The sequence below is a fragment of the Lonchura striata genome, chromosome 11 (assembly GCF_046129695.1).
Source record: "Lonchura striata isolate bLonStr1 chromosome 11, bLonStr1.mat, whole genome shotgun sequence".
NCBI lineage: Eukaryota > Metazoa > Chordata > Aves > Passeriformes > Estrildidae > Lonchura > Lonchura striata.
The window spans coordinates 19070919-19094645 of record NC_134613.1 but is presented as its reverse complement, the minus strand read 5'-3'; the positions used below and the strand labels follow the sequence as shown (position 1 = coordinate 19094645).

Below are 23727 nucleotides of genomic sequence, written 5' to 3'. Positions count from 1 at the left end.
TCTATTAAGCAACAACCTTCTGACCGCTTGGGAATTTTAATGAAATAGCAAAAGCCAAGATTGATATGACACAAAACACGGAGAAGACAGGACCCTTACGCAGCAAAGCGTGTTTTTTCATTGCTCTTGTCTTAAAGAAATATGGTTTAGAGGCTTTTTTTTTTACATTGATTTTAAGAAAACTTCACTCTGTATCCAGCTTTGATGCAGATTCAATGTCATATATTGATGGCCTGACAGAAGAACGCTGGGTTAAACCTCTGTACATCAACACCTGTGACGTGTGGAGAGGGTAATGGCCACTCTCCAAGGGTAATTCATCTCAAGCATTTGGGACCTCTGATATTCCTGCTTGAGCTCATTGCTGATGCACAATGTCATCCCATTTGCCCTGCATAACATAAAGCTGTCTTGTAATAGACACACACCTCCCCTTATCAAACAATGCATTTCCCCAGGAAAAGATGAAAGCAAGCCACGTGAATAAAGAGGCTTTTGTTCCTCCCCAGTCTTGCCACATGCACCGAACCAATTTTGTACAAAATGCTTGTTCCTTCGCCCCAAAACTCTTTAACCCAAACACTTCACTTTGAACGACCTCTTGTGGGATCCAGAGTGGAATGGAAATTTGGGTTTTTGGCAGAGGACTGCTATCCAAAGACCAAAGAGATATGGAGCTGATGGACTGGAAGAAAGCAGGCAGGGCTTTCCTATGAGGGCTTTGAGCCAGTCTGAGGAGGAGCTGAAAGCCCTGGGAGCACAAGGATCCTAGGTGATACTTGAGACAACATCCCTGTTGGTGCTTTTTCAGTGAGCAGAGTGGCTGGGGGAGAATCTAATGCCAGGAACAAGATGTTGTTGAGGTGGGGAATTTTTCCCCATTCCAAAAATCCTGGTTCATGATCAGGATAAAAGTCAGAACAGACAGCACACTTCACAGCTGCCTCCACTGCATAAACACAGCAATTTCACTTTTCTCAAACTCTAAAACTTTCTCCTGGAAAGGACTGTGCACTCATGGTCAAGTGCTAAGTAAGTGCAATCGTCAGGTGTTTGCTCTCTGAATCCAGGCCATCCTTCAGACAATCAAGCTTGCCAAAGGCACACTCCTTGTTTTCAGTGTATCATTGGCTACTGACCTTGCCTAGCACTTGAGAATATTTCATAGATCTCTTCTTGTTGGCTGGAAAAAAGGGCAGCTGAGGACTACTCTGACCTGATAATCCAGCAGATAAAAAACATTCCATTCTGCGCTACAACTCCTCACTCAAAAGGCCTTTCTACATGAGGATATTTGATATACTCTGCTTTCAAATTCATTGAAGCACACTATATGCTCCCATGTCTCTAATAACTTGCAGCCTTCTAGGAGATAGGAGTCTCTTGAAGCAGAAGAAAAAAGACAGACCCTCACAAAGACACATGGTTGCCTTGACTAAGATCTAGGACACAAAGGAACACAGAGACAGAAAGGACTTCTTTGATAATTAGTTCAAGTCCCCCAGAACCTATAAAACTTCTAAAACCTATCAAACTTCTTTCTTGAAGTAATAAAGTTTTTGCCCTACTTCTCCACTACCCAGGTTCTTCTCCAGTTTTTGGCACAAAAGCTTGTTCAGTTCAGTGCTCATGGGCTTCCCTTTCACTCCCCACACCCCAAAATCTCCCTCCCAGCCCAAGGCTTACTCTATGGGTCACCTCTAGCAAGAGAAGGATCCATTTGCTGGATACTGTGATAGCACTGATCTGTTTCTTTTCTAGTGTAAATTGTGAATGTGGCTGACCAGAGCAGTGCTTGAGATGAGGTCTCACACTTGCTTTAGAGTAATTTGACAAAATGAACAGGAGAAAAAAAGTACAACAGGTTGATCAGCACAGAAAAGTTAAAGCTAAACTAAAAACTTCTCTCCCTTTGTCCCCAGATTCAGTTTATTGCTAGGAAAATATGCATTTATCCAATTCTGCTTTATCACATCTACCAGATCATGAAGTTTGCAGCTTTATTCATCATTTGTCACCTTAAAACCCTTTTCAAGCTGCCCAGCTTTTTATTTTTCTTATTTGGTTCCTTCAATAACCCTAGATCACAGTCAAGGATGAACAGAAAGAATACATAATTTCACCATCCCTGGATTTTTGAGTCATAAGGTTATTCCTGTGCTAATGTGATGATGAGGGTGTAGTCATGTTTGCAAAATGCCAGCGTGGCACTACTGAACACATTTAACCCAAAATTTGGTGTCATATTAATTAAACATTTCATATCCCTCCAACACATACTTTATTCAAGGCAATTTTTCATTAAGAAAAGAATCTAGTCATCCATGAACAATTCCTGAAGTAAACTTACTTCATGTGCTGACAGCTCACAAGTCAAACTTGTGCATTTTTAACAGGAAAAAAGAATGGCAAAAGCACATCTATTTTCAAAAGACAATTCAATGCCAGGCAAATATTAGGCCTGATTACATACAGAAATTGAATCTACATGATTATGAGGCTTCCTTGAGTCTTTTGCTTTTGTTCTCTTTTAGTATATTTATCTAAATGGTTCAAAGGATACATTCAAAGTCACAGTCAAAATGACAACATACACTGAAATTCCTATTTGAAGAAAAAGATCTTAGAAAATTACAGTTCTCTGTCTAAGCAGACCAAGTTAATAGGTGCAAAATGTTTTTAATCAGAAGCAGAGATGAGTATATTTACACTAGATTTGACTGAAATAGGAGGCAGAGAAGTTTGGATGGGAAGGAAGAAGATCAGTTGGCAAGGGAAAGCATAAACAATTTTTTTTTTTTTTTTTGGTCCCAAACCTTGGACACAGAAAAACCTACACTGAATAGTTTGGACATTACCACACACATGCACTCCCCTCCTCTGCCTTGTTACATGCTTCCTAAGGGATACTTGACAAATGCCTATAAAATCAACAGAAAATCCAAATCTAACATCTTCTCACTGTGAGCCCACACAGCCTGCTGCCGATCATGCAGGCCATTTGGCAAGCACTGGGTCTGCAGGAGAGCAGCTGCTCCAGCCACTCTCTTCCAGTAACATCAGAGATATGAGGACTTGGGGAGAAATTAACCAAGTGATCAAAAATGGAATAAAAGATGTTAAGAGGTTTTTTCCTCCCTGTAAACATCAAATAATCCTCCATGCCCAACTGACTCTAATATTATTCTAAAATAGAAGATATTGACAACTCAAGCTATGAAAATAGATGAACAGTCTGAAATAACCCCAAAAAGATCACGCAGTCTGAGCCACGGAGGGAAGAACATTGTAAAGCTCACAACAGCATGTGGGCCTCTTAGAGCTCAGTATTTACTCCTCAGATCCTGTATCTTAGGCTCTTCAAATCCCCAAATTTCTGGGGTTCCCCTGTTTCAGACACAGAGTGAACAGCACAGGGTGGATGAAAGCATATACATTTTTGTGAAGAGATTCAGAAGCCACAGTGGTTTTAATTCACCTATACTAGAAATACATTTATTAAGACAAAATCACAACAAAACTGGAGCACATAGACCTTTTTCTTTACCACTGTAAAGCACTCTTTAGTTTGGGATCATATCCTCTAAGTCAGTTCAAAAGTTTTCCATGCAGTTCATTATTTATTTGGAAACACCAAATGTTTCAGTCCCCCTCTCTGATCTTGACTGGTCCCTTACCTAAACTGTGTTGATGCTGCAAGGCTTATATGGCCTGCCTTGATCAGATGGGACCTTTGCTTTCCCTCTAGAAATCTCCAATTTCTCCAGTCTCTGCTGGGACAGAGCCCCACAAATCCATCACTGCCTTTTCCTGCAGCAGCTGACCTCTAAAACTCAAACTCCTGCCTTAACCCTGGAAGATGTGTGGCAGCCTTTCTGCAGAGGTGAATCTGCTTTCACAGGGATGTTTCAAAACAAGACTGCAATTTTGCACTCTGCAGTTTCAATCAGGATCTGCCATCTGCCTATTTGACAGTGCTGTTACCCACAGCATCACACCGAAAGCATCTCACCACATCCTGTGCTGCTGGAATTGGGTTATATATGGAGAGTATAAATGTCATCATGAATACCCTAACTTGAAAGGGACTCACAAGGGTCCTTGAGTCCAACTCCTGCACAGGACAACCCTGAGAATCACACCAGCATGTCTGTACAACAAATCATCACCCCACACTCTTGCACAGGGCTCAACTGCACAAATATCTGTCACAGCATCCCCTCAGCACAGGGAACTCCTGCAGAGCATCACTGCCTCCCAACTGCCAGCAAACCCCATGCTTACAGCTGAACATGTTCACACAACTTGGCTAATTTGACACAAGAGTCCCATGATGCTTCAAGCCTCATCTACTAATTGATTTGATAAATCACAGCCTAGAAAGTTCTTCCTACATGTTACTGTAAAAACTACTAGAATCTTTTGTGACACTGCACATAGACATGGAGCTGTTTATGTCTTCTTGATCTGGTTTACTCACTAATACTGCCAGTCTTGTTTCAAAATTAAATCAGTCTTACCAAACACAAAGCTGTTTTTCCCCATTCCTCTATAAAAGTCTTTTAATGATTCTTTCATGTTCCACTCTCTTTAGCTTGGCCTTTTTTGGCTGTTTCTGAAAAAGCTTCAACTCTCCTTAATCTCCAAAGCAACCACTTTCCCCTGAGCTCGCTTTGTTTCCACTTTTGATTTTGCACTCCCATGGTAGCGCTCACTCCTCACGTATTTGTTTACAGAACAAAAGCCACCAGTCTTTAAAAGCACTGTGGAGTGGAAAACACCCCTTTTAGGTAATTTCATTCAGCTGTGCCAACAACAACAGCTATCTCTAGTCAATCCTACTGCAATGTGCAATTACTTTCTTGGAGTAAAAAGAAGCAAGACAGAACAAGGACATGCTTAAAATGTTACCTTCAGAAGATGATGTGGAAACACACAGAACAACTCAATTATGTTCTCAGACCTACGTGGCACTGATGAAGTACAGACATTTCTACAATTTGCTTTCCAATCAACCACATTTGTACCAAGATGGGTGGACAATGCTCATTACACTAAGGACAACTATAAACACTGCCAACTAAGGCATGTATAGATCACAAAACCTGTTTAAATCTGTGGGGTTTTGTGCTAAGGGGAGAAAAAAAAGCAACTTGTTCCCAGTCAACCATGATATGTGATAACTTACAGACAGCAAAGGGATGGCAACTTTTCCAAGGAAATCAGGAGGTTTGTCTCCATCTTCATCAAACACTGTCACTTCCAGAACATCGTGAATATCTTTAATAGGGCTGGAACAAAAAAGTGCAGATGCATAAAAAATAATATTCAATACGCATGCACACAGTCTCCTCCACAAAGATCTGAGACTACTGTTTTACTAATTAAGTTTGTATTACCTTGGGGTATATAACTAGCATTTAATTAAATTCCCCCCCAAAATGAATCAAGTGATGGGTGCTCCCCAAGCTTTCCCCTCATGTTTCAGTTGCATAACTAGATGAAGAAACTACCAGACAGTGACTTTTTGGTATTTTTTGTACTGGTGATGCTATCAATGTAAAGCTCAGCTATCCAACAGAGAATGCTGGCAACTGGGAGAGGTCAAGGGCTGAATTCAAACCCAAGGTTTTTTGCATTAAAACTGCACAGTGACACACACAGATAAGTGTGCTTCAGAAAACCTGAATATAATGGGGAAGGCTTTCTAGTGGTATTGAAAGCTCCAGCTAAAATGGACTCATCCACCCAAAACAATCCACACTGCTTCAAAATAAATCTAAATCATCATTAGTTTATAAGAGGCTTAATTAATTTTTTTTAATGGACAAAAATCTAAGGAGGGAGATGAGAGTACCTGACTGGCTCTGCAGATTTGGTGCTTGGATTAGCCAGGCAACATTAGTAAGAAAGTCAGAGAAAGTCCATAGCTGACATTTCTGAGACCCACAGGAAGTACAGACACAAACTTTCTTTTTAAATAAAATAAATTTGGATTGTTATTGGATTTATTTTTCTGGCTGAACATCCGACAAGACTCATCTGCTTGGCACAGTCTCAGAAAAAACAGGGATGAGTGGAAGCTCCTTGAAAACAAAGTATGAGAAAGGACTCCAAGAGACAAGCATTCAGCTGCACCCCTGAATTAAACAGGAATATAGCAAAGTATTTCTAGTCAATAAAATCAGATAGTTTTTCTTGTGTTCTCATCCAGCCTAGTATTTATGAATGTTGCTTTAGCAAAAAGTTAATAATTTTCAAACTGCTCTTCCAGTGGACAGATGCAAATGTCACAAATGCTTCATTGCCAGCCTTTGCACAGACTACTGCAGTCCTGGGAGACATTTATCTCACTCACTTATTCACAAAAGCCTTTGTCAGCATAAAACAAGATTAAAAAATTGGGCTGACTAAAAGCAATACCTAAATTATAACTTTTATTATTAATAAAGTGACAAATAAATGAATACCTTGATTTCCATAAAAAATTCCATCTGATTTGGAGCATTTGACTAGTTTAAATTCAGCAGACAGACCAACACCAACATGAGCTCTAATTCTCTGCTTACTTCAAATTAAGCAAGGATTCTACTAAGGTTCAATGAAACATATTTTATTTTAAGTTATGGAAAATGTAGGCATGAGTATCTGGTCTCAAGTTTCTGCTACATTATCTCTTGGATCAAACTATGACTCCATTATGTCTAGTCATGATTCTTCCTATAAATATCACAGTAATTTTTCTTTTAATGACTTCTATTAATAAACTCCATGCAAGAACTAGTAAAAGGCAAAAGGCTTTAATTAAGTTATATTTGAGATTTCTCCAACATCCTCTCTGACTATGAAAAAAAATGACATATCTTAAACTTGACCTTTGCATTTCCCCAAAGTCAATAGCTTTCCTAGTTAAGCTTCTAAGTGGAGTTGCTGCATGATTTCCAAATCAATCCACTTACAATGTGAAAACTTTGTTCCACTCTGGGTTGAGGTTCTTGTAAACGGTGTGTGTTTGAAGCATGTCATTTCCCAGCTCCAAGACACAGAAAGGATCACTTTTACCTAGGGAAAGGAAAGAAAAATTAAGTGGACCAGTTATGCTATTTAGTATGCAGACTCTTTCTTTGCATTAGGGCTGAGGAAGTGATTGGTTTAATAAAATTACATCCATTAAAGCAACTGCAAAGTGCCCCGTTCTGTTGGAATGACTTGCCAAAAAAAAAACAGTATCTCTGATCATTCCAGTTCTGGAAACTCCAGCACTTACCTTACAGCTCACTCACTCAGGGGGCTTCACTCTAACACCTGAAACATCAGACCTTCAGTGAATCACCCTTGAAAGATCTGTTCATGGTGCCAATTACTCAGCTGCCCTTGGGAGAGCAGGAGCATTGCTCTGAGCCAGGGAAGGAGTAGTGCTGCAGTCACACTCCCTGTTTTATCCTCTGCTTAGAGCCTGTGGTCTCCTTCAGTTGATTACAGGATTAAGTATCCACATCATGAGAAAAGAAGCACAACACTGACTGAAATCAGAAGCATTTCTTCAATTAGTTCCATGTGAGCAAGTCCTTGAAGCTATGAAGGATCTACACCGTGCCACAGTTGAAACAAAACCCAACATCAACTGGAGAATCCATGCATGATCCAAGTATTGTACTTACAGCAAACAGAGCAAACCCCTCACAACAAAACAAAACAAAACGGCAAAAAAACTCCTCCTCTCTAAAGAAGGATGTCAACATGGAATCTATTAGGTGAACACATGTTCACTAATGTATTTTTTGATCACTCACATTAAATGATTTTGTAGTTTTCCCAACTCATTGCAGCTCAGCAGTTTCCTTTGTGAGAAGAGTGGCCCCTTATCAGCATGTCTGGGTCAGTAACTGAATTAATCTCATCTCCAATGATCATGTACAACTCAGCCACAGACACTCCAGCCTAACTTCTATGTAGGCAAGTAAATATGTCAGCAATGCAGGGATTTAGATATCAGACAAACAAGCTATTTAAGCAAAAGCTGTCCTTTTCTTAATCCTTATTTTCTGTATTATTAATGCAGAGCTTTTAAGGGTCTTACTCTCAGAAGTTTATAAACTAAACAGGAATCTTTTCAGTATGTAAACAGTGGGTATTAACTAGTCAATATTGGTAAAGTTTAAAGACCACGTGTATTACTGGAATCTATTTGTCTTCTCCTTTTCAGCTTACATGCCCATTCCCTGATAAGTGTGGAAAATGCATGTAGCCTTTCAGAGAAACTGCTTGAAATGCAAACTGGTATATGCCAAAAACAATCCCACTGTATAATTTGGTATTCTGAATGCTATTTTTTGGTCAGTGAGCAAATGCAGTGTTTGAGAAGAACTCTCATGCGTACACAGAAAACATCCAACAAAGCAGAAAAAGTCATTTCCACATCAACAGAACTATTATCTAGGAATATAAAAGTATGGAAAGCTCAAACTGGGCTAGCTGTGGGTGAAGAGCTTCTACATATATGATACAGCTGTCTGGAAACCAGCCCAAAAATTTATGTCCAAGAGTAAAATATGGAATCCCAGAACACTCTTTGAAACCAAATCAGATAGTGTGTGTTTTCTGATCACTATTATTACAGCAGGCTAAAAACTTGCAATTAAAATTTATGATGACAACATACAGAAATCTCAATCACACCAAAATCCAATCTTTACAGTGGGAATAAGGTATAAGGTGGCATTACACTCATCATATCCACCCATCTGCAAGATTTGGGGGATTTAAGATTCCTGGCTGCCATGGGAAGGGACAGGGAGGGGACACTACCTGCTCATGCTGCTCCTTTATTAACCCTTGGAAATCTTTGTACCTCTGATTCCCTCTGTGATTTTCCCTTTATTAGATTTTTAGCTGGGACTTTGAATTTACTTTTATCAATAACAATAAATCTGAGCAGTCTCCTTGGCAATGCAGGAAATATGGCACTGCTCTAGGAGGGCTCTATTATGGAAGCCCATAATTGCTGCACTAATCATTTATGAATGGCTCAGAACAGATAATTAATCTTTATGTCTCTCATTTCATGATCAGAAATTATGCTATTTTTACCTAAAATGGCTGCATCCTTTTGCAATTTGGTGGGTCTATTACAGCATAATACTAGGATATTTTCAGCACTGCCATTGAAAAACAATTTGTCATTTGCTTCATGAATCAGGCTCAAAGCCTGGGTTATTTTGAATATAATGACAGACTGAGTAACCTTTTACTTAAGCAGAATTTCATTCTGTGCTATGCACAAGGAATGTGTATCACACACTCTGTATGAAAAGTCTTTGAATTGCAGAATCAAGAACCTGCGTGTCTCTTCCAATGTTCATTATCCACCCACATGCTCCTGTTTGAGTACTGAGGGAGAGGGGGCGAAATCCATCACTGATGCAACTGCTTCAGCATCAGCAAAGTTTTCCAGAGGGTAAATAACCTTCTGGGCTCAGCTCTTTCCACGAATTCTGTCTATATTAAAACTCCACGCATTTCTAGATGAAACTTTTGGCACATGGCAAAGCTGGGGCTGTTCTCCTGTGCTAAACATATCAAATTAAATTAGTCAGCAAGGTGCAGTTACACTCCTAATTCCATATGGACCTCTATATTATGTCAATTTAGATATGCATTTCTTTACAAGTTACTTTCATTATTGACAAGATTTTGTTTGTTTTTTGGGTTTTTTTTCAAATTAAGTTCTTCAGTTCTTTAAAGTACTGCTCTCTGCAGTAAACAATTTTTTTTCCCAATTGAGGATTAGCAGTAAATTGAATATAACCCTAAAATAGTACCACAATTAATAGTGGGTTTTCTCCTTTGCTCCTTTTTCAGGAGCAGCATTCTCTTATGTAACAATGCCTTCACAAAAACAAGGGAATGGGGCAAAAATGTTTTCCCTCTACCATCTTTCATGCCTTTATCAACAAGTTATCTTTAAAAAATTACTGTGTCAGCAAATACACAACACACAATGCTGTGCCTGTGAATTATGAGCTGCTGTGAGATAGAGAGGGGAATTAAAAGGTCTCCAGAATCCTGGAGAAGATGATAATAAAAATAATAATATCCAGGCAGTTGCTACAGAGAAGTATCAACCTCCTAGACTTCCCCCAGAGGCACAATATAAAGTTGTGGTTTTAAAAGGTGTTAGTGTCCACTGCTGTCAGGACCAAGCACAACCTGAGGAACAGCTCAGTGGAAAATCCATACTTTTCATGGAGTAAGAGCACCAAAAAGGTCATCCCAAAGTGAAGCCTCAAATAAGCTCAAAGAGAAAGCATCACACTCGCAGTCCCGTTGCTGACAACTTTTCTCTCAGGTGACAGCCTGTGTGACAAACCCCCACACCCAGCACCACATCAGACTCCCCAACATCTTTCTGTCTTGCCCCAAATTCACAAGACACCTGATAGAACATGGAGAGGCTCTGCTTTGCAGGTACCATCACTGTGTATCAACTCTTACTTTACATATTCCTGATAGAAAAATCACTTAGCATGATATGCTGTCTTAAAGTTATCTGTCAGATTGCTCAGGTCTAATAGGAAATTAAGATATCCATCCACTGGACCTTCCCACACACTTTTGGCAGTCAAAGCCACTTGGTATCTCAGCTCCCTGAGGCAGGTTTCAGTGCTAGAGAGATGATGGGATGATTTAGTTTTCCTTGATCAACTGATCATTTGCAATATATTACAGCATCATATGCTGCAAAACAGAAATAAAATACCTGAAAAATCTGCTGCCATCAGGTCCACTGCTTTTAAAACTTTGACTTGTAAGAAGCCAATGTCCTTTATGTCGCGAAAGGAATTCTTAATACACTGCAAGGAGAAAAGCATAGAGATGTATTTTGCTTGTAATTCAGTAAGACACAGACACTATTGGACCACTAAATAACTTATCACAGAATCAGTTAGGCTGGAAACAACCTCAAAGATCATCCAGTTCAACAACTAACCCTGCACTGCCATGCCCACCACTAAGCCATGTCCCTAAAAGCTACATCTACCCATCTTTTAAATACCTACAGCACTGATGACTCAGCCACTTCTCTGGGCAGCCTGTTCCAGTGCTAAAAACACTTTTGGTGAAGAAGTGTTTCCTAATATCCAATCTAAACCACCCCAGGTACCAATTGAAATACACTTATTCCATCCTGACCAGTTTTTGAGGATGTGGAAGCCATCACAAAGCTTTATCTCCCAACATTTAAAGTCCAGAAAATAACCTTCCCAAAGGAGGGAATAAAGCTAAGTATATTATTATCTCTTCATGATATTCAGTGTCTCATTCCCCATGATACTCTCCTAATACAATTCAAGTTTGCATTGTTTACAACAGTTTAAAACTCAACAAATACAAACAGCCAAATTGCTAGGGTCTATCTGCCCTGCCAATCTCCTTGTCAGTCAACATGCAACTACTCCACTTATTTGTTTTCTTTGGTAGGGGACACGTCGTTACGACTGGAGAATTTCCTTTTTCTGCAATTCTGACTATTTCAAAACAAAAAAAAAAAAAAAAAAAAAACCAGAAAATAAAAAAGAAAATTAAAAAAAATTAAAAAAATACAAACTCACATAACGCTGAGAAATCTGTTGCCGCTCACTGGGGTCTGCCAAAGGACAGACACACAGATCAGAGATAGAAACTCCTGTGCATGGGGCAACAGCAATCAGCATCAGCAGGGACCCTGGGTGTTTCTCCAGAGGCAGCTCCAAGCAGTTGGTCTGCTTTGTTGGCAGGGCAGTAATGTCAACATGGCACCTGGAACAATATTGCCACGGGTTAATAAGGGAAAAGAGATGGTAAAAAAAAAATAATAAAGCAACATTATATTGATTTCAGCAGCAAGCAGGCACCAAAACCTTCTGCTTCTTCAGGATGGAAAGAGTGCAAAAAATTAAAACATCCCAAAATTAAACATGGGAATCCAATTAGGCAGATTCTATTGCCCTTACTGTCAGATTTTGCTTTCTGGTTTGTCTACTGCTAAGGGGAGGTAAAACATTTGGGCTGCAAGTACAGAAGGAAAACTAAACTCTGGCCTGCCTCACTTCCCCTCTAAAATCCCCCAGTGTTTTGTGATAGATTTGAAACACAATTCAATTTCACCTGAGGGAAAGGAAAAGGGGCAAATGCAAAATTTAAAACATTAGCCTAAAATAGATTAGTTGCTTTAAAGTCACATACTCCATTTTATGCTACATTATACTGTATGCCCCAATCTCTTTTACAAGCCTTACAAGAGCTACATTTTCAGTGTACTGTTATATTTCCCAAAGGGAAGGATTGTCTTAAAAGTCCCGTCCTCACCCACTCCTTGCACGTAATATGTATCATTAACCTGATGCTTCCCCCAAAAATAAAAATAAAGAGGATAAAAAAGAAACATTCATAAAGAGACAACAATAAAATATGAGTATGGGCTAAAGCAGAGAGATCACCAGGCAGCCAATTACACATGAAGGGAGTGGTTAAATGCAACAAAAAGTCTAATCACTTGGCTCAGTTAAATGCCTTCTATTTAGAAGTCCAGTAAATGGAGTGGAACTTTCTTGAACCTCCATGAAGCTTGGCTCGTAAGAAGAGGCTGAGCAAAAGTTACAGATGAAAAAGGGCAAAAACCAAAAAAAAAACCAAAACAAACAAACACAAAAAAATAAAAAAAAATAAAAGGAAGGAGAAGGTTTGCTGCCACACTGCAAGAGGAGGAACATTCCTCAAAGGGATGGGCAGTGGCTGATGGAGAGCGAGGGTTTTGCTTCACTTAATGCCTGCCGACAAGTTTTTATTTAAACTAAACTTGTTAAGGTGTTGTCTTAATAGGCTAAAATTCCACAGGGTTCCCCCAGGTGTGTTTCTTCTGGGTAAATGGTGCATGTAGTGTTCCTGATTGATCCCATTCCAGTAGTAGAGCTGGAGCAGTTTATGCCCATCTGCTATAAATTGCATGCTTTCCGCTTCTTAACAGCCTATTTTCTGTGAATGCTAAAGGGGGTGAAAAAAAAAGAGAAAAAAAAAAAATCTCAAAACATTTCAGCCTGAGAACACAAGAAACCATGTTATGAAGTAAAAGCCACTGCTCTGATGAGTTTCTAAGCTGTCCAGTAGCTCTGTGTATTAAAACACAACTCCTTAAGCTTCCTCTGACCACAATCAACGGGAATGACTTTGCCTTAAGTGTGCTCTTATCTCTCCACTGCTCTGGAGGTACAACAGGTTTCAGATTTACTCTTATTAACTGCTTTCAAGTGCTTTGAAAGAGAAGGAAAATAAACCAGGCAGAGTACCAAGACTGCTCAGCACGTAGGCTGCCTCTCAACACCATTTCCAAGTGTGAGAGGTTGCATTTAAAGCTCATTGCTACACCTAGACTCTTCAGAAAAGTATGACAGGAAAAGTTACAGTGGGAAGGAAAACAAAACAACAACAGAGAGAGAGAAAAAGACCTTATTTCTTTCTGAGAAAAAGCCCTTATCACTTCCACACTGGAGGTCAACCTTACCTTGGCTGCATTAACACCACTGTGTCTCAGGCTGCAGCAATTTCAGTGATACTTTGGGTATCAGCACAAAAAGGGGGATGTATCCTTATCTTGGAGTTTAGTTTTTTGTTTTGTTTCTTTTTCTGGATGCAGAAACTGAAGGAAGGAGAGGGGAAATCTCAAGGTCACCCAGCTGCTCTGTGGTTCAGCTGGCAGCAGAGGCCATGTCTCCCACATCAGCATTTCATACACCACCCACTCAATGCAGTCCACAACTGGGAAAAGCTGCAGTTCATTTTTATGTCTAAAACTTTCCATGGAGCAAGACAAAAAACACAACTTGTTCGGACAACAGGGCATCTCCCACCAATAGATAACCTCAAACTCCACTGTATGTCAAAGGCAAAGTTAAATATAATTCTATCTTGTTTTGGCAACTTGGAATTGCTTCTCTTCTTAAAAGAATTTGATTTGCATAAGGTTAAAGAAAAGATGGAGAGCATAAGGGTGTGGGGTTCAGAGGGATGCACATGTGGAGGGGAAAACAGCAGGAGGTGGAGTGTAAATATTTCTTCCTCAAATCATGTCTGATTTCTGTGCAAACTAACTTTCCTTAAAACATCTGTGTTCACTCAAGGTATGCCTATATTTTCTTGTGAGGAGCTGAAAAGAAAATCCACGTTTGCACTGGCAAAATGCTTAAGAAAAAAAAAAACAACAAAAAAAGACAATTCGTTTCATTTAGGTTATACAATCAGACTGCAGAGAATGCAGCTTGGTAAAACAATTAGACATTCAATTTACTATAGAAATTCAGCAATTTCCACACTAACACTTCTACACTCTTAAAACGAGTCTAATGATTTCCAAACTACTTCCCTCATTCTCGTGAAACAGAAACGTTTCCTTTCCTTCTTTCTCAGCCTTCTATCTGCAAGATCTTACTACACATAATTATGTCACGGGAGAGTGGTGAGAGACTCGTGATGGGCACAGAATCAAACTAACAGAGGTAATCCCCTTTTGTTTAAAAGTGGCCTGCTCTGACTGCAAAGGGCAAAACTCTCAGAACATTTGTATTTTAGGTGATACAAGTGATCTCATGAGTTAAATTCTCTACAGTAATCCTGTCTTAGGATACAATAATCCTGCTTGTTGCCATCTTTTGCTGTATTACATATTAAATTCAGACATAATCTTTCACACAAGTGCACAAGCCATAGGGGCTGCATTAAGAATGCATTATGCACAAAACTGTATCACTTTTCTCTCTTTTAACCACAATTAATTAAATGCTTTCCTTCCTCCTCCTGATCAGTATTAAGGTCTACACCTCTGTATTAGCCTCTAGTCCTGTAAAGCTTTAGTTTTCATTTAAGACTATTCTTCTGAGTTAAAGCCCCCACCTGTAGCTTCCTTTCCCCCCATTTTTAAATTCATTTTGCAGAGAAATACTACATGAGAACAGTACATAGTAAATATGGGATTAAAATATTTGTTCATAAGGGTAGCACATGTTAAAATTTCACTAAAAGGTGCCAAGGCTAGCTTCTTACTAGCTATGGGGTTGTGTTTCATTTTCCCAATCACAGTTAATCAAATTATGACAGGAATCTTTAAATATATATAAATACATACGAAAAAATCTGTACACAACAGTGCCAATTTAATCCCTGCAGATTTCTTGAAAGCCCTTCACAAAAGAGATCAGAATCATCAGAAAGTACAGAAAGATGTATCTATGGTTAATACTTGAAATTTCAAATGCCAGGTGTCAGGGAGACAACTAATAAGGTCTTATTATGACTTATTCAATGGACAAATTTTGTTTTTTCTGATTCATCCTACAGCCTGGTGAGATTTAAGTGAAGGTTTTGGTTGCAACCATAATGGGGATTTTACTGCTCCATCCCAACAGCACAGCCTTTAAAACACGGGTTGTTTCTTATTGCAAAGACAGTTTCCTGGAGGCATTCATCACAAAGATATTGGATGCACTCCAGTCTCAGAGCTCATGGTCTTACGTTTAGCAATTTTTGTAAAATCTCTTTCTTGAAGTAAATATGTGAAGGAAAACCCTTCAACATTCTGCAGCATCTCTTTTTCCAGCACATATCCCCTAATGCAGAAACACTCTCTAACAACCCGGCATAAACAATTTAACTCAGCCTGGACAAATTCTGCACACGTTAACACCTTTGTTTATTCATATACATTAACATCATCTCCTGTTTATAGCATGCCTCTTCTCCCAAAGGACACAAAAAGCACTCAATAAACATTACGAACAGTCCTGTGCAGACTAAATAGAGGGATTATTTCAGCCAGCACCAAAATGCAGCCAGCGCTCAGTGTCAGAGCCTGCAGCTGAACCACTCAAGGCTGTGGGATTTTAAGTGAGGAAGAGAAATTGGACCCAGCTGAAACTCTGAGGAGACTGCAGGTAGGCTGAATGTAATAATTTAGCTTGTGATGTGCACTGACAGTGAGGGTTTGTTTAGTGATAGAAAGGTGACATGAAATGTTTCCTCACTAATTCAGAAGCAGACAAACACCCCAGGTGGTTGTGTTCAGCACCAGAGGTCCAAGGCATTCCTTATTCTAGGTGTTCCATGCTCTCCACAGACACTTCAGGTCCTATTTCAAGAACAATATTTTGCCTTGAAAACAAATTGTGCCTGGGAGAAGAACCATATTCCAGAGTCTTAAGGCATCCATATTATCTGAAATCCTGGGTCTAAAGGAGTTAACATGAGTCTTTGTGCCACAAAAGTTTATCAGATTTGACTCTGCTGTGAGCACCTCCAACTTCATTTAAAAATTAAAAACATGCATATATTTAAAGGTTTAACCAACGCAGCTGGAGGTTGAACCGGCTGGAAGGGACCATAATGAATTCTGACTCTATTCATAAATTGACCACAAAATTATTAAGTCAGAAAATTTTGTTTTTTCCTTAAAGCCATGCAAATTATTTGAGGGCAGTTGGCTGCACTGCTGTGTGTAATGACCGAATATAACCCACAAACATTTTACTAAAGAATATTTCTTACAATGATGTTGTGAAATCCAGAAATCTCAAAACTCAACTTGGAAATCATGGAGACAATAAACATGGCACCTCATAATGCTGTTTTTCCAACAGAATCCTTCTCCAGATTAGACTGCATCTGAACCCTTCATAAAATATTATTTATAGGGTGCCAAAAAGTTTCTACACTGTAAAAACAATACTTGTTATTATGCACTCGGTGTTTACCTATTCTTGCAAATGCTCTTCAAAACCTAGTGTATTTTTTTCCTGGTTTGATGCTACAGCCAATTTGCTGTGCTTAAGACAACAAAAGCAAAACATTTTTTCTCCACATAGACATAAAAAATAAATTTAAACATGGAATCACAGAATTGTTTGGGTTGGAAGGGATCTTAAAGATAATTTTGTTCCAATCCCCCTGCCATGGGCAGGGACACCTTCCACTAGACCAGGCTACTCTGGGTCCCATCCCATCCAACCTGGCCTTGAGCACTTCCAGGGATTTACCCTGGAAGATCTACCTTTACTTTAAGGTAAATCTACCACACAGACCTCACCAGTGCTGAACAGAATAAGCATTTCACTGATAGTTTTTGCCACACTAAACACCACCTGCCAGAAACCAGTAGGAAAAAAAAGTCGGGGGAAGCCGAGGGAAAAATTAAAATAAAGGGGAAAAACCTCAGGAAGAATTGTTCCAGCATCAGAGACTGACCTGAGGCAAGCTGCAAACACTGCTTTATTTCTTAACTCTAAACAGAGTATCAGAAGTAATGGAAGTAACTGTGAGAATGGAAGGAACAGATTCATCTTCAGCCACTTCTCCATGTGATGAGCAACAGCACTCAGCCAGAAAGAATTTCCTGCTCTGCAAAACCACAAACATTTGTAGAGCCAAAGGGCATTGTTCTTCTCAGTGAATAGGCTCAAACTATTTGAATGCCTGAAGTAAGAGAATGTTCTTATGAGTTATTTAGTCAGCACATTGTGAAACCCTGGCCAGGTGAGAGCAGCAAACAACTGCAGGGAGGTTTTCCACCCTCAGGAAATTGAGAGTTGTGGCAATGATCCTGCCAGCAGAGGAGCATGGACAGACCAGAGGGTGTCCAGCAGAGTGTGGTGCTGCTGCCTGTCCACAACAGCACAGATGTTGTTTAGGGAGATGGGTCAGGGAAATGCTGAAAGCCAAAGCAGGGAAGAGAGAGGTACTACTAAGAAAATGACACTGTACAAATTCAGATAGAGTGGAATGGAATTAAAGAATCTTAGAAGAACACAACATTGAAGTGCAAAGAGGAGAAAAGGGACACTACTCTCAAAAGGAGCACAAATCTCTGGGCTGGCACCAGCACAGCACATAAAGATGTGGAGCAATAGCACCACAAAAATACAGAAAAGTCCTGCCTCTTGATGCCACTGAGCTCCCACAGTATCTCAGGTTTTAGAGGCAGCTTGGGTGTCTCTGCATTCAGATTTTGGCTAATCAATTACCTATTAACAGGTTTTAATAAGCATAATGTAAACATAACCTGGACATGACTGGAATAAGGACAGAAAAATACATTATGATGCTGATAATGAAAACAAATTGATTCATTTAAGAAAATAATCAAAATAACTTTATTTTTTGCACTTACCCCATTCTGCCTCCCCCCCCCAAAAATAAAATCTAACTCAAACCCAACTTACGTGCCCAAAAGCTCGTCATGCTTTTTGTTATCCTTTCTCCACACTTCAATGTCCAACATATCCTTCCTGTCAGAGAAGTAGTGAAAATCAAACTGTTCCCTCCACTGAGGATTTGCACTCTTACACAGTGTCTAGAAAACATGCAGTTATAATATTTACTTTTCTTAAACAGTACTTATTTTCACAGTATATCAAAAAGAAAAAAAAAATCAATACTACAGAACAAGGCTGGATGTTAGAGCATCGAGTACTAATGTCATTCCAACCAAAGCTCCCCAGCCCATTACATATAGTCTCATCTTCCTAAATATTCTCTTTCCTCCCTCTCAATAACAATAAATATACAGTTGCCATCTGAATGAATGGCTGGGAAAATTCTAAAATACAAGGTAGACCCCCACCAGCTCCACGGTCATCATTCACCATCACACACTGGAAGAAATCAGGAATAACTCTTTTGAGGACAATCACCTAGAAACAGATTTGAATGAATTAAGGAGCCCAAAGCAGTATTTTTTCACCCTTCTGTATCAAGCAGACAGCTCAGTCTTGCAGATTCACAAAACATCTATGGACCATTACAGACACACATAAAAAAGGGATTGCAATGGGAATAACATCTATTTATTCTAAAGTAACTAAACCATTTGTTATTTTTCAAAACTACTTTTCTAAATAAAAAGCATATCATGACCTTGGTTTGAGGTCTGATGTGAGGGACAGAGTGCGGGTTTCAGATGAGCCTACATCCAAATGTTATGTTCCATGAACTTGCTCTGTACATTTTGTACAGGAGGAGGTTTGTTTTCTCCTCCTCTGCACTTCCAGTTCATGACATGCAGAGCTCTTGCTCTCTCAAAAGAGTATTATTTTAATTATAGCCTTTCTTCTTATTAGACTTTCCAGATGAAATGTACATCTTTGGGAACCTCATCCATTTCTTAGAATCTTAAATAACTGAACTGTATACAGATAAATACAGCCTAGAAGAATAAAAATTAGTATCAGAACCATGGAACATTTTATCTGTCTGGGGGGCAGGTTCTGCAATATGCAACATATTTTTCAAAAAAGTACTTTAAAAGAATAATAATTTCCCCGCACTGGAAACCATTTCAGGTCTGCTTTTCCAGCACTGCAAGTCCAACTTCGGTATTGGCAGAGAACAAAACACATGTGTGATACATGTAGCTTTATTTCATTTCATATTAATGTCAAACATCCATCAACATGATGTGTATGTTAAATGCACAAAACACTGATAACACACAATATTATTAACTTCCTCTTTCTCTACTGGCATCAAAACAGAGCAAAATGTTAATGCTTCTAGTCTGGTCTCCTGATTTTGAACTCACTTATCAAAAAGAGTATAATGAATAGTTCCATCTGAGGTAGCAACACCACTAAAAGAAACACCAAGCACCTTATTGACTTCAGACAACTTAAGAAATCCTTAATACTTACCTTGCTCTTGTATCTTTGATCCCCGAGTTTGAGGAGAATAAAAATCTCTGCCAAGCCCCCTCTGGGCATGTTCTTTCCCTCCAAGAGGGTGATGGTGACCAGCCCGTTCCACAGCTGGTTCTTGCGCAGGGACTCCGAGAGCCGCAGGTTCCGCGTGAAACTCGACTGAAAAGCGAGGCACAACACGGAATGTTTCAAGATCCAAACACATTTTCATGCTCACCTTAACTGTGCTATGAAAGAACACCAGGAGTGTAAGAGACACCATACTTCCCTAAGGGTAAGCAGGCAACGGAAGGCAGTAGGATGCTATGGATTTTCTGCCCAGCAGTACTACAGTCCCTGTGAAGGGACGGTGCTCAGTGTCACAGTAAAATCAGCAGGGTTTGCTTAAACCACCAGAGAAGTCACCTTCAGCTACCCTGGCTGAGCTCTGCCTAGAGCAGACCTCGAGCACAGAGAGCAGTCTGGTACCTTGGCTCAGGAAAGGCACAGGAGAGCCATGGGGAACAGAACAGGGGAGAAATTAAAGTAAACTCTTAAAACCTCTCCAGCTATGTCCATAAAATGTGGGTCTGTCCTTTCTGGGGAGGCAGACCTGGATCATAAAGCCCACAGCCAGGTGAAAGGCTGAGCAGCATCTTCCACCTCCCCCCATCACTCAGCCGCCCGCCTTAGCTCTTTGCTAACTTTGCTGTTCCTGCTTCCAGAAACTGAGCCCACGAATCAAAAATACTGATGCCTGCTGAAAAAACACTGACACCACCAGGCTCTTTATCTGGAGTTATGGTTACCTGGTAGCCACATTTGTTACCTTCGCAGCTTCATCTTGTGCAGCACGGCTGCGCTAACAGTTTGCTAACTGGCAATATTTTATTGGACAGAGGATGATTAAATAGGCCTTTATTTGGGGGGAGTGAGCTGGAAACATTAAAACTCAAGGCTATACCCTTCTTCCTGCAGTAAAAATCCTGCCATATTTTATTCTCCTGCAGCAACTTTTAACTCGCCACACTTTGGAGCTTCAATCATGTCATGTACAGGTGGGAGCAAGACGGAGGAGAAGATTTCACAAGTCACTTTAAAACAGGACGTGTTAGCTTTAAAAGCAAGTAAGAAATGTTGTTGCTAAATAAAACGATTGCAAAAGCACCTGATGTCTGAAGATTACTTTTTATGGATCAATTACCCGGCAACAAAATTCTTAAATCATAGGTGGTGAACTCACAAATTTTTTACTTGCTTTTTACTGGTTAAAATACCGAATTCTGAATCCCACAAGCATATTAATATACTTCTATTTAAACACCCTGTTTGGCTTTCCTGGCGCAATGGGTAAAAATTCCTACCTTTAAAAAGAAAACGAGATTTTGATTCATAAATCCAGCTGCAGTGTAATTTCTTTTCTCTTCTTTTTTTTTTTTTTTTTTTAAAGTTCGTCTTTTGGGCCAAAAAGCTAAAGCATGACTGTTCCCATGGACATACTTCAAAGTCCCAGCAGATATACTCCTCCCTAAACACTGCAACTATTTCAAAATCCTTTTTATAAAAAAGGGAGTAATGTCCACAAGGGATCAAAGGGCATTCTACAGTCTGGCAATCGCCTTAGAAAAATGGCAGTGCTTCCATGAAATATGCCCTAAAATAATTTTGCAGCTTGGTATGTCCTAATTTCGAATTGGATGTTTATCTTGGAAAGGCTTCTATCTAACTTGTCCATAAAACAGCTCCACTTAGCTCTATGAGCCCTGTGAAAATGGAATCCAAAGCTGGCTATTAAGGGGGCCTGGAGATTGCTTCCATATGGCGTAACAGCATGGGAGTGGAGGGCTAAGGCCTACAGCAGGCGCTGCTTGGCTTGAGCTCCCCATCTATCCATGGACACTCATTGCATTACACCATAACATCTGGATTATTGCTTGTAATGTCCCTGGGAAATATCCACTTCCCATCAAAGCCTTTATCTATCTCGCTTGTACTTTGAACATTTTAGTATTTAACATAGTCATGTTTGATGTGATGTACTCTGCTGCTTTAGGAGCAAGGATTTTTCCCTCCCCCTCCTGCTCCTTCCTTGGAGGAGGAAGAGGTATTTGATGTTAGTTCACAAAAAAAAAAATTAAAAAAAATAAAAAACAGATGAAGTTTATAATCCACGTTACAATTTCTTTTAAAAACAAAGCATCCAGCTCTCTTCAAAGCTTCCAGGCTGAACACAAAAGACAGTTGTTATCACTCAGTTTTCAAATCAAACTTGGATTCTTTTCTTTTTTTCATCCAGGCCAGTATTTCAGGGAGTCACTCAGCGTTGGGGACCTTCCTACCCCAGCTCTACAGCACACATAACCCCACCCTTGTAGCTGCTGACTTGACAGTTCAAAGGAGTGTTGGGATGCACCCAAACCAGCCTGGATCCCACACAGCCCCTGGAAAAATCAGCACCTGCACTCAGGATTACTGGAACACATTGCAGTGCACCAACCTTGACCTCCCAAAACAGGTGGCCCCAAGAAAAGAGCCTCGTGCACCCCCTGCTCTGGCTCTGCAGCTGCTCTGGGCTCCTCTCAGAAGAGGGGTGTGCTAACAGGACCTGCATGAGATCCAGCATCACTTGAGAGCATCCCACTGCAGAGTGGAGCCAAGATGTTTGCAACTGGTTCAGGGCACGGTGCTGACCTGCAGCAGCCCCAAACAGGCTCCACCACTCCCAGAGCTTCCCACCTCCCCCAGTCCAGCCACTGGCACAGGGCTCTCTCCAAACTGAGCATGGGAAGTCTGCTTGTCTTACACCCCTGCAAGACACGGCACATGAGGAATGCTTTGGATTTCCTGGACATGCCCAGGTCGCCCCCACAGAGCCTGCTCAGCAGGTCTGGCACATTTCCTGTGCCTCGTAGCACCAAAGAGCCCCTCTGTACTTGCTCTGTGGCCACCTCTCCAGCCTCCCCAGGTATTTGGCAGGCTGTTCCTCTGACCACCCTGATGGAAATCCCAGTGAAACAGGCAGTGTCTCAGATTCCACTCACAGTTTCTGGAAGGAAGCACGTCTGGGGAAAATCAGATGTGTGGTAGACCCACAGACCCAGGCCTTCAATGAGTCAACTTTAGTGCTGCCTAGGGAAGTCTGCACTATGGAAAATGCCTCCCAGGTGACAAGAAAATGATATTGCCTTATTTATTTTAGATGTCTTACCTCCTCTCTGATACCCCACACCTACTCATTTCAAACTGATTTACACAGAGCTAATTGATTAAACTTCACAGCCTCCCTCTGAGTTGGCAAAACTACTGCAGAGCAGAGCACAGAGGAGCACAACCTTTAGTCCAACAAAGTTACTCGGGCAAAACAAGCACTGAAAAAAACACCCCATACACTCTTCCTTGCCTCCAGCCAGCCTCCTCACCTGCCTTCACAATGAGACCAGAAAAGCCAAAGCCCTGGTCCATGCTGGCCAGAAAATGAGGACACAACTGCTTAATCAGTGACAATTTTGAAGTGATTTATCTATTCAGCTCTTCCTTTTGATGTTACCTCCCAGGCTCCTGATGCCTCCACACTTTGGTACTGCAGCTCCTCCCCTGCTGAACCTGAGCCCTTTCCAGCTGGGCTCCCACACTGGATGCCAGGTCCTTCAGGCCTCTCCTGCTGTATTTTCCTGTAAGCTCTCTGCTCACACTCTGGCTACATCCCAGACCCAAGTAAAGGTGCCTTGCCGAGGTACAGAAAAGTTGGCTGAAGCTGGGACCAGGCTACAGGGCTGGAAATTAAGAAACAAGTGATTTATGATGGAAGCTGGCACATGTCCCAAGCACAAGGCATTGGACAAAGTTGCATATTCCTTCCCCTCATCGTTTCTGAAATCAAGGTAGCTCTGAGACCAGAATTTGAGGGCTGTCTCTAGACAGAGCTCTGATTTTGGCTGGGCTCTGTGTGCAAATAAGCATTAACACCATAAAGGTCACCTTTATGAGTAGTTCACCGCTGTAAAATGGATAAAACCTGGAACTAAAGACATCC

The 23727-nt window shown here is 40.4% G+C and overlaps 1 protein-coding gene across 2 annotated transcripts in view; it reads right to left on the bottom strand.

Moving 5' to 3' along the window:
• The window catches only part of MCTP2 (multiple C2 and transmembrane domain containing 2), a 117755-nt gene that overhangs the window by 51404 nt on the left and 42624 nt on the right, over positions 1 to 23727 (bottom strand). The window contains exons 1-7 of one of the 2 annotated variants that reach the window (XM_021537922.3): positions 21059 to 22225; positions 19710 to 19874; positions 18243 to 18373; positions 11613 to 11799; positions 10760 to 10853; positions 6960 to 7062; positions 5189 to 5291 (exon numbers count right to left, since the gene is read on the bottom strand). In XM_021537922.3, the coding sequence (XP_021393597.1) occupies positions 5189 to 5291; positions 6960 to 7062; positions 10760 to 10853; positions 11613 to 11799; positions 18243 to 18373; positions 19710 to 19874; positions 21059 to 21088 (813 nt within the window). In that variant the 5' untranslated portion in view covers positions 21089 to 22225. Of the gene's footprint in view, positions 1 to 5188; positions 5292 to 6959; positions 7063 to 10759; positions 10854 to 11612; positions 11800 to 18242; positions 18374 to 19709; positions 19875 to 21058; positions 22226 to 23727 lie in introns of those variants that run through there. The other variant, XM_021537921.3, reaches the window with a different exon arrangement.